Below are 16,662 nucleotides of genomic sequence, written 5' to 3' on the forward strand. Positions count from 1 at the left end.
GTTTGCGAATTTCTATCGTCGCTTTATCCGGGACTACAGTGCAGTTGCCGCGCCACTGACCGCCCTGACTCGCCCATCATCTTCCCCTTTTCGACTAAACCAGACTGCCATCTCTGCCTTTAAGAAGCTCTGCTCCCTTTTTACCACTGCTCCTATCCTCCTCCACCCGGACGCCAGTAAACCATTCGTTGTAGAGGTGGACGCTTCAGATGTGGGCGCTGGAGCTGTCCTCTCTCAACGAGGTCCAGATCAGAAACTACACCCATGTAGTTTCTTCTCCAAAAAATTCGATTCCACTCAACAGCGATACGGGGTAGGGGACCGCGAGCTGTTGGCCATAAAGTGGGCTTTGGAGGAATGGCGTCACTGGCTCCAGGGCGCCAGGGACCCATTCATCATCTGGACGGACCATCAAAATCTAATCACCATCCGAAACCTCAAGCAATTAAACCCCAGACAGGCGCGGTGGGCTCTATTTTTTGAGCACTACAATTTCCATCTCTCTTACCGCCCGGGGTCTAAGAATACCAAAGCAGACGCGCTTTCTCGTCAACATGAAACTGACAGCCCCCGGGTAGACCCCGCGCCTGTCCTACCACCCTCCAAGATCATCGCACCCCTACTATTGGATCTGGAAACGAGGGTTCGCCAGGCGCAGACCACAGAGACCGAACCGGCAGGTGTGCCGCCTGGACGGCTCTATGTGCCCACCAACATGAGGTCAGAAGTACTCCAGTGGGGCCACTCCTCCCCCATCTCGGGACACCCGGGCATACGACGCACACTGCAGTTCCTCCAACGGGACTTCTGGTGGCCATCCATCGTGAAGGACATCCGGGAGTTCGTTCAGGCGTGCCCGGTGTGCGCCAGGGCTAAGGACACCAACCAACCTACCTCCGGCGAACTCCAACCTCTCCCCGTCCCTCGCCGACCCTGGACGCACATCGCCGTCGATTTTATCACGGGCCTGCCGGCCTCCGAAGGAAAAGACACCATCATGACCATCATCGACCGGTTCTCTAAGGCCGTGCACCTGGTGGCCCTCGCCGGACTCCCATCAGCCAAAAAGACAGCGGAACTGATATTAGAGCATGTAGTCCGTCTGCATGGGTTCCCAAAGGACATCGTCTCGGACAGAGGCCCCCAGTTCACTGCCAGGTTCTGGAAGGCTTTCTGCCGTCTGATCGACTCCACCTGTAGTCTATCTTCTGGATACCACCCTCAGACTAACGGTCAGACGGAGCGGGCCAACCAACAACTAGAGCGCTATCTGAGATGCTTCATAGCAGACCGACAGCGCTCCTGGGCTCGCTACCTCATCTGGGCAGAGCTTTCACACAACCTCCACGTCTCGTCGGCCACAAAGCTCAGCCCCTTTGAGGTACGCTACGGTTTCCAACCTTCAGTGTTCAACCACCACGAACCGGAGGTCGACGTACCGTCAGCCCAACAGTTGGTCCGCAGGTGTCGGCGGTTGTGGAACATCGCCAATCGAGCCAACGCCCGCTACACCACCCAGCATCGCCGCCGACACCCTCCGGGACGATTGTACCACGTAGGTGACAAAGTTTGGCTCTCCACAAGAAACCTCCGCCTTCACACTGAATCCAAGAAACTTTCACCCAGATTCATCGGTCCCTACCGCATCTCCCTTCGGATAAACCCAGTCACCTACCGGCTCCAGCTGCCTGCGGCGCTCCGAATCCACCCAGTATTCCACATCTCCCAACTCAAACCTTTCATCACATCACCCATGATTCCACCCACCCCCCCAGCTCCTCCTCCCCGGATCATTGACGGTGGTCCCACCTACACCGTACGCCGGATCCTCGACTCGCGCCCTCGGGGTAGAGGAATCCAGTACCTGGTCGATTGGGAAGGTTACGGCCCCGAGGAACGGTCGTGGATTCCGGCTCGGTTTATCCTCGATCCTGAACTTATACGGGACTACCGTCGTCGGGTATCCTCCACCTCAGGACCGTCTGGAGCCGGTCCTGGACAGGGGGGTACTGTCATGCACACTCAGAGCGCGACCGGCACTAGGACCCTGAGGTAAGGCGGTCGCGAACCAGGAAGTATAAAAAGGGTAAACAAACCACTACACTCTGCTCAGTCATTTGAGTTCGCCCATGTCGCCTCGGACCGTTTCACCGAACCGTGAGTACTCACCCTCTTGGGTTTACTTCCAGATTGAGTGTGTGTTTATAGGACGTGGGTTAGATTTGTGTCTCTCCCTTGCTCCCCATTTGTGAGAGTCCTTAGATCAAATAGCGTGATTATCCTGCCTATTCGTGTCACTCCGCGTTTGGGTTTACCATTCACGCTACAAAGGGCTAACCGCTAAAGCTACGTCTTCTGTTCTCCTCGGGTTAGTTCATGACAAATTCTGTTCTGTGATCTTATATAAACCTCCTGAAGACTGAATTCTGGGTTTGTTGAGTGTCCGTTCCACTACTATCCTGGTGCTGCTGAGTTTAATCACGATCCACACTGCTTCCTAACTTACTGTACACTCTGCTTTCTTTCTCCCATCAGATGAATGTTTAATTTCACTTCTGGAGGAGTTATGTCTGTAAAAATCCAAACAGAAAAAACATGTTTCAAATTTGTACCCTGTGTCTCTTTTTTTTTAGTTAAACTTTATAAATACAAGAAATATGACATGAAAGTAAAAATAAACTTGAAAGATATAACTGCAGTGGTATTTCTGTGGAGAACAGAAACAGATCAGATGAAAGTTCACTTCTATTTAATCAGAACTGTATAGTTATTATCATGAAGTGACAAATTACTGTTGTGTTTTAATTCAGTTCCTAAAGGTATATTCTATGTGCTTCTCTAAGTATGATCACCAACATGCTGCTGATTTGAGCATTTATATTCCTCTTTCACTTCACTCTTACAGCTACATTATATTCTACAGAAAGTACACATTCTGCACTACTCTGTCTGTGTGTTAAGTTTACTTACTCTAGTCGTCCTCCTGAACGCTGCAGAAATTCCTCGAGTTGTGTGACTGAATTTCCCAGTTCATTCTCCCTCAGATCCAGATATTTTAGATGTGAGTAGTTTAACTTTAGTGCAGCAGTCAGAGCAGCACAGTGTCTATCTGTTATACTGCAATTCATTAACCTGCAGAGAGAAACATTTTTATATATTATTTACTTCACAGGGATAAATAATGATATAGACACACATGTAATATATATCTGTACAGAACCAATCAAAACTTTGGACACACCATATAGTTAAATTTTCTTTGTTTAGTGATTTATTTTCTATATTCTAGTGCAATACTGTTTTTTTTATTTCAAAACTATAAAATTATAAAATTAGGTAATTAACAACAAATGCAACCACGGGGGGGCGCAATCCAGTGTCTTCTTGTGCCAGTCCCAAGTCTGGATAAATGCAGAGGGTTGTGTCAGGAAGGGCATCCGACGTAAAACATTTGCCAAATCAACGATGCGAATCAAGAATATAATTCCCATACCGGATCGGTCGCGGCCCGGGTTAACAACGACCGCCACTGGTTGACCTTCAGGGTGCTGGTGGAAATTGGGCTACTGTTGGTCGAAGAAGGAGAGGAGGAAGGCGTGTTCGAAAGCAGAGAGAGAAGAGGAAAGGCAAGAGTTTAGGAGTGATAGTAGGGACTTTGAATGTTGGGACTATGACAGGGAAGGGAAGAGAGTTAGTTGATATGATGCAGAGAAGAAAGGTGGATATACTGTGTGTACAGGACACCAGGTGGAAAGGTAGCAAGGCTAGAAGCTTAGGATCAGGGTTCAAATTGTTTTACCATGGTGTGGATAGGAAAAGAAATCGAGTAGGAGTTATTCTAAAAGAGGAGTTTGTAAGGAATGTTCTAGAGGTGAAGAGAGTATCAGATAGGGTGATGAGTCTGAAGCTGGAAATTGAAGGGATAATGTTCAATGTTGTTAGTGGTTATGCCCCACAGGTAGGATGTGAGTTAAAAGAGAAGGAGAAATTCTGGAGTGAGTTAGATGAAGTGATGCAGAGCATCCCCAGAGGTGAAAGAATGGTTATTGGTGCAGACTTCAATGGACATGTTGGGGAAGGGAACAGAGGTGATGAAAATGTGATGGGCAGGTTTGGTCTTCAGGACAGGAATGTAGAAGGACAGATGGTGGTGGACTTTGCAAAGAGGATGGAAATGGCAGTAGTTAATACTTTCTTCCAGAAGAGGCAGGAACATAGGGTGACATGTAAGAGTGGAGGCAGAAGCACTCAGGTCGACTACATCTTGTGTCGACGTTGTAACCTGAAAGAGATCAGTGACTGCAAAGTGTTGGTAGGGGAGAGTGTAGCCAGACAACACAGAATGGTGGTGTGTAAAATAACCCTGGTGGTGAGGAAGGCGAAGAGAACAAAGGCAGAGCAGAGGACAAAGTGGTGGAAGCTGAGAAAGGAAGAATGTTGTGAAGTCTTTAAGGAGGAGTTGAGACAGGCTATGGGTGGTCAGGAGGTGCTTTCAGTTGACTGGACAACTACAGCCAATGTGATCAGGGAGACAGGTAGAAGGGTACTTGGTGTATCATCAGGTAAGGGGAAAGTGGACAAGGAGACTTGGTGGTGGAATGAGGATGTCCAGGAGTGTATACAGGGAAAGAGGCTAGCTAAGAAGAAGTGGGACACTGAGAGGACTGAAGAGAGTAGACAGGAGTACAGGGAGATGCAGAGTAAGGTGAAGGTAGAGGTGGCAAATGCCAAACAAAGAGCATATGAGGACTTGTATGCTAGGCTAGACAGTAAGGAGGGAGAGGGGGATCTGTACAGGTTGGCAAGGCAGAGAGATAGAGATGGTAAGGATGTGCAGCAGGTTAGAGTGATTAAAGATAGAGATGGAAATGTACTGACAGACGCCAGGAGGGTGATGGGAAGATGGAAGGAGTACTTTAAGGAGTTGATGAATGAGGAAAACGAAAGAGAACAAAGAGTAGAAGAGGTGACTGTTGTGGAACAGGAAGTAGCAAATATTGGTAAAAGTGAGGTGAGAAGGGCGTTGAAGAGGATGAAGAGTGGAAAGGCTGTTGGTCCTGATGACATACCTGTGGAGGTATGGAAGTGCTTAGGAGAGGTGGCAGTAGAGTTTTTGACAAGTTTGTTTAACAAGATTTTGGAGAGTGAGAGGATTCCAGAGGAATGGAGGAGAAGTGTATTGGTGCCAATTTTTAAGAACAAGGGAGATGTGCAAAGCTGTGGCAATTATAGAGGTATAAAGCTAATGAGCCAGACAATGAAGCTGTGGGAAAGAGTAGTGGAAGCTAGGTTAAGGGCAGAGGTGAGCATTTGTGAGCAGCAATATGGTTTTATGCCTAGAAAGAGTACATCAGATGCAGTATTTGCTTTGAGGATGCTGGCGGAGAAGTATAGAGAAGATAACAGGGAGTTGCATTGTGTCTTTTTAGATTTAGAGAAAGCGTATGACAGGGTGCCAAGAGAGGAGCTGTGGTATTGTATGAGGAAGTCTGGAGTGGCAGAGAAGTATGTTAGAGTGGTGCAGGACATGTATGAGAGCTGTAAGACAGTGGTAAGATGTGCTGTAGGTGTGACAGAAGAGTTCAAGGTGGAGGTGGGTCTGCATCAAGGATCGGCTCTAAGCCCCTTTTTGTTTGCTCTGGTGATGGACAGGATGACAGATGAGGTAAGACAGGAGTCCCCATGGACTATGATGTTTGCAGATGACATCGTGCTCTGTAGCGAGAGCAGGAAGCTGAGAAAGGAAGAATGTTGTGAAGTCTTTAGGGAGGAGTTGAGACAGGCTATGGGTGGTCAGGAGGTGCTTTCAGTTGACTGGACAACTACAGCCAATGTGATCAGGGAGACAGGTAGAAGGGTACTTGGTGTATCATCAGGTAAGGGGAAAGTGGACAAGGAGACTTGGTGGTGGAATGAGGATGTCCAGGAGTGATAAGGTAAGACAGGAGTCCCCATGGACTATGATGTTTGCAGATGACATCGTGCTCTGTAGCGAGAGCAGGGAACAGGTGGAGGAAAATTTGAAGAGGTGGAGGTATGCTCTGGAAAGCAGAGGAATGAAGGTTAGCCGCAGCAAGACGGAATACATGTGTGTGAATGAGAGGGACCCAGGAGGATCGGTGAGGCTACAGGGAGCAGAGGTAAAGAAGGTGCAGGATTTTAAGTACTTAGGGTCAACGGTCCAGAGCAACGGAGAGTGTTCAAAGGAGGTGAAGAGGCGGGTACAGGCAGGGTGGAATGGGTGGAGAAAAGTGTCAGGTGTGTTGTGCAATAAAAGAGTATCAGCGAGAATGAAAGGAAAGGTGTACAGGACAGTGGTGAGACCAGCGATGCTCTACGGCTTAGAGACAGTGGCGCTGAAGAAAAGACAGGAGGCAGAGTTGGAGGTAGCAGAGCTGAAGATGTTGAGGTTCTTTTTGGGAGTGACAAGGATGGATAGGATTAAGAATGAGTTTATCAGAGGGTCAACCCACGTTAGATGTTTTGGAGATAAAGTCAGAGAGGCCAGATTGAGGTGGTTTGGACATGTTCAGAGGAGAGATTGTGAATATATCGGTAGAAGGATGCTGAGGTTGGAACTGCCAGGCAGGAGGTCTAGGGGAAGACCAAAGAGGAGATTTATGGATGCAGTGAAAGAGGACATGAAGTTAGTTGGTGTGAGAGAAGAGGATGCAGAGGATAGGGTTAGATAGAGGCAAATGATTCGCTGTGGCGACCCCTGAAAGGGAACAGCCGAAAGACAAAGAAAGAAGAACAACAACAACAGTCGGCTGTTATTTTAAGACATGAAGGTCAGCTGTCCCGGAACAGTTCTTGCAAGAACAGTATTGTCAAGTGCATTTGCAAAACCCATCAAGCACCATGATCCAACTTGTTTATGTAACATCCTCAGCAGAGACCTCATTTCACCTCTCGTCTGTTCAAACCACTCAGCATTCAGCATCAGCAGTAAACTAATCACCGCCTGATCATCTGTTCATCTGATTATTATTTTTTATGCTTGAATGATTCATAGGTCACTGTGTGGCTTAATAACTCAGAACCTGCTCAGGTACAGGAACTGGACCGAAAATGAGAGATAAAAAATCCTTCAGAAAGCCTAGAAAACTATTCCTCAAGACTACAAGAAAATCTGGATTATATATATTTAGTTTTGTGTAAAAGATGTGTGTGCGCACAATTAGTCAATTATTAGACGTTGTATTAGAGAAGTTATATTCCCAAGTATCAATTTTATTGATGAAAAATACACTGCTCTCAGTCAATTTAAAATGAATGTTTATTAACAAAGGATGAGAGAGTTTTGGCCTTACTCAAGGGGATACTTACATTTGCACAATTATTGGGCTACTATTAATGTAGTAACTAAATAATCTTTCTGTCTTACTTGATTTAAATTGATTTTAAATATCAAGATTAATTATAACAAACGAACAACTCGAAATAAAAAAAGTAAAGTGAGGAAGGGGGGGGGGGGGGGTCATTGTGTCGACTTTGAGGCCTTTACTGGCAGCCAAGCAATAGAGTACTTGTATGCATGTGATGGAACTCTGTGCAATGTCCTACCTCAATGATGCAGACTTCTTCCTGTTCCACTGTTTAAAGAAAATGTCTTCTAGAAACTAGCAGTAGGTTTGGGAGTTGTCGGCTGCGTCACACATAACAGCAACAACAATAATGGCGGACTACATGATTGTGTTCGTGTTGCTACAAAGCCTGCTAGCTTTATTACAACAAAATCTATTGCTTCTATGCAACTGCAACAAGCGATAATGGACAACACCATCTTGGTTCGTATGCAAGGTTATGCGCATGCTCAAAGTCTTCTTCTCCGTGTATAGTGTATCTCTATGGCAGAATTACAGCGCCCCATACTGGTCTGGCATATATACTACACCGTTTTCAGTGGTTTCGTGTGTACGCAGGTATTTCTTGAGACGACGCCGTGTTTACGCAATTTTTTTTAGAACGAGGGAAAAAAATTATCAGATAGGGAACGCACCGGCTTCGTGTGGACGGAGTCTTAAAATGGTGCCGTGTGTCCATTAGTGATCCAGCCACAGGCCCATCCATCTGGTCCATCATAAATCATACTCAATTCATCTGTCTATAAAACATCTGAAAAAAAAAAGTTCTAACTTGTCTTGACACCTTGTGCTTCTGGACATGTTTTACTTTTTGGTGTTAATTAAATCTCTTTTTGTCCCATTTTGCCTAAGGAAAAGAAGCTGTCTAATAGTTATACACACCTTGCTAGAGGCTGTTAATAACCTTAGGCCACACCCTCCCTTATTATAAAAATCCACATCACATAAGAATCCTTAAATCTAATAACCAGTCTGGTTTATATAGTTTGAAAAATATAATAATGTAATAAATATAGACAGAGAAATGGCTCGAGTAATATTACAAACACATTTCTAAATCTCTGGTTTGTGTTCTTCAATCTTATATACATTCTTCTGTTTTTGACAGACTCACCTCAGTGTCTCCAGTTTACACTCGTGTTTCTTCAGTAAATCACAGAGCTTCTCCACTCCTGAGTCTTCTAGTTCACACCCACTCAAATCCAGCTCTCTGATGTGTGACGGATTTGTACAGAGAGCTGAAACCACATCAGTGCAGGATTTCACACTTACACTCTTACACAGTCTGCAGAGAGAAAATACTGTTTAGTCCAACAGAGAAAGGAAAGATATAGAAATGACTAAAGTAGTATTATAAACTACTATATTAAACTGTGGTTTGTGCTCTTCATACACACATTCTTCTGTTTTTACCAGACTCATATGACTGGGTGAGAACTAAAAAACATAACCATTAGGGTTATAATACAAACCTCAACTGTACAATTTATTAAATACTAAATGTGATTTTGATGTTTCAATTCAATGTTATTTTAATACAAAGAAAAAAAAACATTTTAAATGATTAATAATTTATAAACTTATAAAATAAATTATAAACGGACAGTAATTTAAAGTTAATGACTGTTAATGTGATGGATTTTGACTCTTAGAAATGTAAAATAAACTATTAATTATAAAGTAAAAAGATGATGAGTAAGCTCATGGTGACGTGGTGTGACCCACACGTGTTCATGAATTACAGCATAAAAATGTCTTGATTTTTATTACAACTCCTGTGATATAATCTATATTTGCCCAAATTATGTCTCTGGAAATGGGTGCGTTTGTGAACGTTTCTTCTTGTTTAAAAACCCACAGTTTAATGAAACTCATTATTATTATTCTCACTCATGTATTTATTATTAAATCTCACACAGGGTCGCGATGTCGTATTCTTGTGTCTGGAAAAGCTGCTTGAAATTTCCCACAAACTAAATCTGAGTTTTTATCTCCAGCTTTAAAAACGCGCTCCACTACAAAAACACGTTCTTCGATGGTTAACATTTTCACACCAAAATACACGCCCAATGTAAAGGAAAGAACTCCTTGGATATGTACAGCAGACTGGTGGAGCCAAACAAGAGCGCGTCAACACACTACTACTACTGTACGTGTCCACTGTGGTTAATACAGAACACACTGTATTAACAGATCTGTGCCCAGAGTGACACAAAGGCCGTTACAACAAGTAATTTAAGCGAGTGTCTAATCACAAAAGTAATAAAATAACAATAAAACCATAATAAATCACAGGACTTTTAATTTTGATACTCAAGTACATTTGAAGGTGAGAAATTATTAACTTTTTCACAAGTAGAAATGTAAGTGAAGGACTTTTAATTTTGATACTCAAGTACATTTAAAGATGAGAAATTCTTTACTTTTTTTACAAGTAGTTGTCATGCTCTCAGCGCTCCGCGCTGATCTAAACCGCTCCTGTCAGTTGACATTTCCGTTCCCACTTGACTGGATCAAACATGTGATCACGGGTTGGAGCCCCTCTTGCGCCACGTCATGTCTTCACTCTGCACTCCCTACACTTTCTACCACCGCCAAGGCCGAGTACACCCCAGATATCGCCAACGTCCCTGCTCATTATCACGACCTCCATCAGGTCTTTAGCAAGACCCGAGCCATGTCGCTTCCTCCTTATCGCCCGTACGACTGCCCCATCGACCTTCTTCCCGGCACCTCTCCGCCCAAAGGCCAACTGTACTCCTTGTCTCGCCAAGAGAGAGAATCCATGAACACCTACATCACAGAGGCCCTCGCTGCCGGAATCATCCGCCCATCCTCCTCTCCTGCAGGGGCAGGCTTTTTCTTCGTGAAAAAAAAAGACGGGTCCCTTCGTCCATGCATAGATTACAGGGGCCTCAACGAAATTACCGTCAGGAACTGCTATCCACTTCCACACATGGTGACCGCCTTCGAACTGCTCCAGGGGGCCGACACGTTTACGAAACTTGACCTACGGAATGCTTACCACCTTGTCCGTATCCGTGAGGGAGACGAGTGGAAGACAGCCTTTAACACCCCTATGGGACATTATGAATATCTGGTGGTCCCCTTTGGCCTCACTAACGCTCCCGCCGTCTTCCAATCTCTCATTAATGATGTTCTCTGCAACTTCCTCAACTCCTTTGTATTCGTTTACCTGGATGACATTTTAATTTTCTCCCAAGGACTGGAGGAACATCGTCACCACGTTCGTCAGGTCCTCCAGAGACTCTTAGAGAACAACCTCTATGTCAAATCGGAGAAGTGTGAGTTCCACACATCCTCCACCACCTTCCTTGGGTTTGTCATCTCCCCGTCCATGTTGGAGATGGAACCAGCCAAGGTCCAGGCTGTCACTAGCTGGTCCACTGGCCCACACCAACCTAACGGCGAGACCTCCAACGGTTCCTGGGGTTTGCCAACTTCTACCGCCGCTTCATACGAGGTTTCAGCACCATCGCCGCTCCCCTGACCTCGCTAACCTCCACAAAGACCCGGTTCCGCTGGGATAAGGAAGCCGATCAAGCCTTTGCTAAACTCAAGCAAAGATTTACCTCCGCTCCCATCCTCACTATCCCTGACCCATCTCTTCAGTTTGTGGTGGAGGTTGACACCTCCAATACTGGGGTTGGTGGGTTCCTCTCCCAAAGGTCCACCCAAGACAACAAGATGCACCCATGCGCATTCTACTCCCGTCGGCTAACCCCAGCTGAGAAGAACTATAACGTGGGAGACCGAGAACTCTTGGCCATCAAGCTAGCCCTGGAGGAGTGGAGACACTGGCTAGAGGGGACTGAGCTCCCATTTCTAGTGTGGACCGACCATAAGAACCTGGAGTATCTACGCACTGCCAAGAGACTCAATGCTTGCCAAGCCAGATGGTCACTATTTTTCTCCAGGTTTAATTTCACCCTGTCCTACCGGCCAGGCTCAAGGAATTCCAAGCCAGACGCCCTCTCACGCCAGTTTTCACCCTCCCAGGAGCCCACGTCGGAAGATACTATCCTCCCGTCCCACTGCCTCATCGTCGCCATGGAACTGGACATAGAGAGCAAGATTCGGCAGGCCCTAACCCAGGAGCCCGGACCTAGTGATGTCGCACCCAACCGTCTCTTCGTTTCCCCTCGCCTGTGCTCAAGTTCTGGAGTGGGCCCACGGATCCAAGCTATCTTGTCACCCAGGCACTGCTCGAACTCTCTACATCGTCCAGCAACGATTCTGGTGGTCCACGTTGAGGAGGGACGTGCCCAGATTCATGGCAGCCTGTGACATCTGGAAAGGACAACCGGCCGACTGCTGGCCTTCTCAGACCTCTACCGGCTCCCCGACGCCCTTGGTCCCACATTGCGGTGGATTTTGTCACCAGCCTACCCTCTTCCGACGGGAACAACTGTATCATGACCATCGTAGACCGATTCTCCAAATCGGTGCACCTCGTGCCCCTTCCGAAGTTGCCATCTGTCAAGGAGACCGCAGAACTACTCGTCCTCCATGTATTTCGGCTTTATGGCCTCCCCACGGACATAGTATCAGACCGGGGCCCACAGTTCACCTCTCGGTTTTGGGGCACGTTCTGCAAGCTCGTCGGGGCCACTCCTAGCCTATCGTCAGGTTTCCATCCCCAGTCCAATGGACAGACTGAGCGTATGAACCAAGCGTTAGAGGTCTCTCTCCGCTGCATGACGACCCGGGACTCTACCACCTGGAGCAAGTTTCTCCCTTGGGTCGAATATGCCCACAACTCTCTGCCCTCCGCTTTGACAGGCTTGTCCCCGTTCCAGTGCTGCTTAGGCTAATAACCTCCACACAGAAATAAAGGTAGAGACCCCATCAGCCCAACACTTCGTCCGCTGCTGCAGGCAAACGTGGCTATGCGCTAGACGAACCTTACTACGTGCCATCTCCTCTTACAAGAAACAGGCGGACCCAAGCCCCCAAGTACCGTGTGGGAGACCGAGTCATGCTCGCCACAAAGGACATCCCCTTGAAGACTCTTTCACGTAAACTCTCCCCCCGTTTTGTCGGTCCTTTTACGATAACCAGGATAATCAACCCATGTTGATTATCCTGTCCTGTATAGCTGTCCGACTTCTTCTCCCCTTGTCCATGCGACGGATTCACCCCACTTTCCACATATCCCAGCTGCGACGCGTCATCAGTTGTCCATTAAGCTTGAAATTTCCCACAAACTAAATCTGAGTTTTTATCTCCAGCTTTAAAAACGCGCTCCACTACAAAAACACGTTCTTCGATGGTTAACATTTTCACACAAAAATACACGGCCAATGTAAAGGAAAGAACTCCTTGGATACGTACAGCAGACTGGTGGAGCCAAACAAGAGCGCATCAACACACTACTACTTCTGTACATGTCCGTTGTGGAGAGACTTTCTGAACACACTGTATTAACAGATCTGTGCCCAGAGTGACACAAAGGCCGTTACAACAAGTAATTTAAGCGAGTGTCTAATCACAAAAGTAATAAAATAACAATAAAACCATAATAAATCACAGGACTTTTAATTTTGATACTCAAGTACATTTGAAGGTGAGAAATTCTTTACTTTTTCACAAGTAGTTGTCATGCTCTCAGCGCTCCGCGCTGATCTAAGACCGCTCCTGTCAGTTGACATTTCCGTTCCCACGCTGTCAAGCTCCTCATCACGCGCCCTTGTTTTCCCACGCTGTCATGTCACTTCCACGCCCCCGCTCCGCCCCGCCTGCACACCGGTTTCTCATTCAGCGCTGATTTCTCTGTGCTTATAAGGAAGCGCAGCGCACTGGATCTTTGCCAGATTATTGTGTCTCTCGTACCAGTTTTCTCGCGTTTACTTTGATAGCCCTCACGTTGCCAAGTTTGTTTCCGATTCTCGTTTTTTCCTCTCCTCGCCTGTCGATTCTGATTTGATTACTACGCTGACGGATTACACGGCTCCCGACCCAACGCGCGCCTCCACGACCACGGCTTATCTTCACGTCTCGGCACAGTCATCACGCTGACGGACTTCACAGCTTACGACCCAACGCGCGCTTCCACGACTACGGCTTATCTTCACGTTCCAGCACAAACACCACGCTGACGGATTTTCTGATTCACCATTCAACGCGCTCTCTCCCTGACTTTGACCCAGCGTCACGCTCGCGGCACGATTTCAGCACCGGCGGATTTCTCTGCTCTGCACGCTCTTACTCATCCTCGACCAGTCAACGCCTCGTTCCTGCACCTGCGTCTGGATCCGCCTCTACGCACCGACGGACATCACGCCTTTCCGTGACCAGCTCCTGACAGTAGTAATGTAAATGAAGGACTTTTACTGGAGTAATATTTTACCGAGGGGATCTCTGCTTTTACTCAAGTACAGGATTCATGTACTTCATCCACCACTGGGTATTGATCATTTTCAGATTTTGTAATCTGCTAAAGAAATAAATTCAGTAGGACTTAGTAATGTACTATTATATTTATCATATATATTTTTTATTGTTTTATTTTTGAATTGTGTTCATTTGCTGAAGATGTGTGTACCACTTTAAATATCTCTGAACCTGTTTAAAGTAATTGGTCATGAATGTTGGAACAGCAGTGCTTAAAATAAATGCATTTGTCATTAATTTAGTAAATATTGGTGTTTATTTATAAATTTAATGTCCACATTAAGAGTTTTCTAAATTACTGATAGCTACAATAATAAAATTGTCCTACACAGGACAAAAAGAAATTTTAACCTGAATGTCCAATATACATCTATAAATAAATGTCTTTCTAACTAATTCTGAATGTAATCTAAATGTCCTTGTGAAGTTCTGATCTGTCAATGGAAAATATGTCTCTCTGTGGACATCTTAAGATCTAACACATAACAAATTTGGTTGGTCATGAGACGTCCAGTGTGGATGTTTTTTTGGTGTCCTTTAGTGAGTGTCTACCTCTCACTACTTGTTCCTAATCCCACATCCTCCTCAAATAAATCCTTATTTACTGATAATAAATCAGATCTAAACAGCAGGTTAGACATGTTAGTTAGACATTACTTGTTAGTGTTGGTGAGAGCTTTGTAATTGTTACTGCTTTACTGTTTGTAAAGCTGTTTCATCACATCACTGAGTTACTCACAGCAGTGTCTCCAGTTTACACTCGTGTTTCTTCAGTAGATCACAGAGCTTCTCCACTCCTGAGTCTCCTAGTTTACACTTCATTAGATTCAGCTCTCTGATGTGTGATGGATTTGTACAGAGAGCTGAAACCACATCAGTGATGGATTTCACACTTACACTCTCACACAGTCTGCAGAGAGAAAATACTGTTTAGTCCAACAGAGAAATGAAAGATATAGAAATGACTAAAGTAGTATTATAAACTACTATATTAAACTGTGGTTTGTGCTCTTCATTCACACATTCTTCTGTTTTTACCAGACTCATATGACTGGGTGAGAACTAAAAACATAACCATTAGGGTTATAATACAAAACTCAACTGTACAATTTATTAAATACTAAACATGATTTTGATTACGGAGTCTGCAGGAGAGAGAGAGAGAGAGAGAGAGAGAGGGTTGATACACTGCCTGGGCATAAATAAATAAATAAATAAATAATGTAAGATCAGTTGCTAACAAAAGCTCAGACTGACCATCGCTACACAGAGGACCATAAACGAGGCTGTATTTAGATTTTTATGGAGACATGGCTGAACCACAACATACTGAATACCACAGTGGAGCCAGCAGGCCGCTCACTTCATCGTGCCGACAGAGCTCTGTGTTTACATTAATGAAACATGATGCACCAACATGAACACACTCCTACATTCTGCTCTCCATACTTGGAATATTTAATGCTTTATTTCTGACCGTTTCACTCGCCTAGGGAACATACAGTCACTGTTGTCATGGCATTATACATGCTGCCACATGCTAAGCTAGCACTAGAACTTATGTTTTGAATATACAGAATGGAATACAATTGTCCATGAGACAGACCTGGAGGTGGACACTTCATCTGCACTGTCTTACATTAACCACTGTGCTGAAAATATCGTTAGCAAAAGCATCTGAGTGACCCAAATGAGGATCCATGGACGAACAGCGAAGTCAAACATCTGATTTTAAATTTGAGACATGACCTTCAAATCATGAGATCTCTCAGCCTGCAGCACTGTCTGCGCAAACCTCAAAAGAGACATCAGGTCTGAAAAATGCAACTACAAACCTCAGATAGAAGAGGACATTAATAGTAACACTAATCCATGAAGAATGTGAAAAAGCATCCAGACCATCACAGATTACAAAAGGAAAAATCACACACAGTCTACACCAACCAACAACACTGGAAACCAGGTGGAGGATCTGGACGGATCTGGGTGGGGAAAATAAAAACTAAATCAGAATGCTGGTGATATTTGCACAATCAGTTTTCTATCACTAGTTTGTACATCACATTTTCCACGTCACCGTGTGGGTCAGTTACCTTGTTAGTGCCCTGATTCTAATTTGTGATAAAAGCAGGATAATGTGAGGGAAATGTAGGAACCTGCACATGATCTGTGGTGCTGTAATAGCAAAGTTTGATTTATTATTTCCCACATCGTCGGCTGTGCCAAACCCAAATCATCACTGTTTCAAAGGTGCATCTTCGCTGTTACTGAAAAATGTAAAGTAGCATTCACCTGTGGTGACAGAATACCAAATGTGTTAAAGAACCAGTTATAGACCGCATGTGATGTGTTACTAAAAAAGTATTCCATGTTCGTCCAAAGGTATCATTTATGTCCTCTATGTCTCTCTGTGTTATCAAAACGTCTCTCCTCCGCACGTGTCTCTACCTAAACACCATTTCCTCACTACTACTAACCAGTTAGGACCTCTGGAGCTCTCCTACATTTTGATAGAGATAGGAGTGATCTCACATTTTAAGAATGTCGATGAATGAATGTTGGGACGATCTAATCATTTTGATTCATACACATTTTTCACATTTCACACACATTTCCATAATTTTGGATTGTGTAAAGCTGCTTTGCGGCAATGACAATTTTTAAAAGGACTATACAAATAAAATTTTATACAAAAAAAATTACATTAAAAAATTTTATTTCATTGCTGTTAATCCTACTCATAAAAGTAGGACCAAAATTGCTATAAGCAATTCACTATGAGCATTTTTGTTTCTGTACTAAGTTTTCCCATTACTTTTGAGCTTGTGAAAATAGAGGCACTTATTTTCATTTCTATCATTTATAAAGAGTTAGTGTAATA

At 44.8% G+C, this 16,662-nt stretch overlaps 1 protein-coding gene across 1 annotated transcript in view; it reads right to left on the reverse strand.

The window, feature by feature from the left end:
• Nucleotides 1–2,874: 2,874 nt before the first annotated feature.
• Nucleotides 2,875–16,662, reverse strand: part of LOC128527601 (NACHT, LRR and PYD domains-containing protein 3-like) — a 232,018-nt gene continuing 218,230 nt past the window's right edge. Inside the window, exons 18-19 of the mRNA XM_053500064.1 lie at nucleotides 8,482–8,652; nucleotides 2,875–3,132 (exon numbers count right to left, since the gene is read on the reverse strand). Coding sequence (XP_053356039.1) covers nucleotides 2,967–3,132; nucleotides 8,482–8,652 — 337 coding nt within the window. The 3' untranslated portion in view covers nucleotides 2,875–2,966. The remainder of the gene's footprint in view (nucleotides 3,133–8,481; nucleotides 8,653–16,662) is intronic.

This window comes from Clarias gariepinus, chromosome 7, assembly GCF_024256425.1.
Source record: "Clarias gariepinus isolate MV-2021 ecotype Netherlands chromosome 7, CGAR_prim_01v2, whole genome shotgun sequence".
Lineage (NCBI taxonomy): Eukaryota > Metazoa > Chordata > Actinopteri > Siluriformes > Clariidae > Clarias > Clarias gariepinus.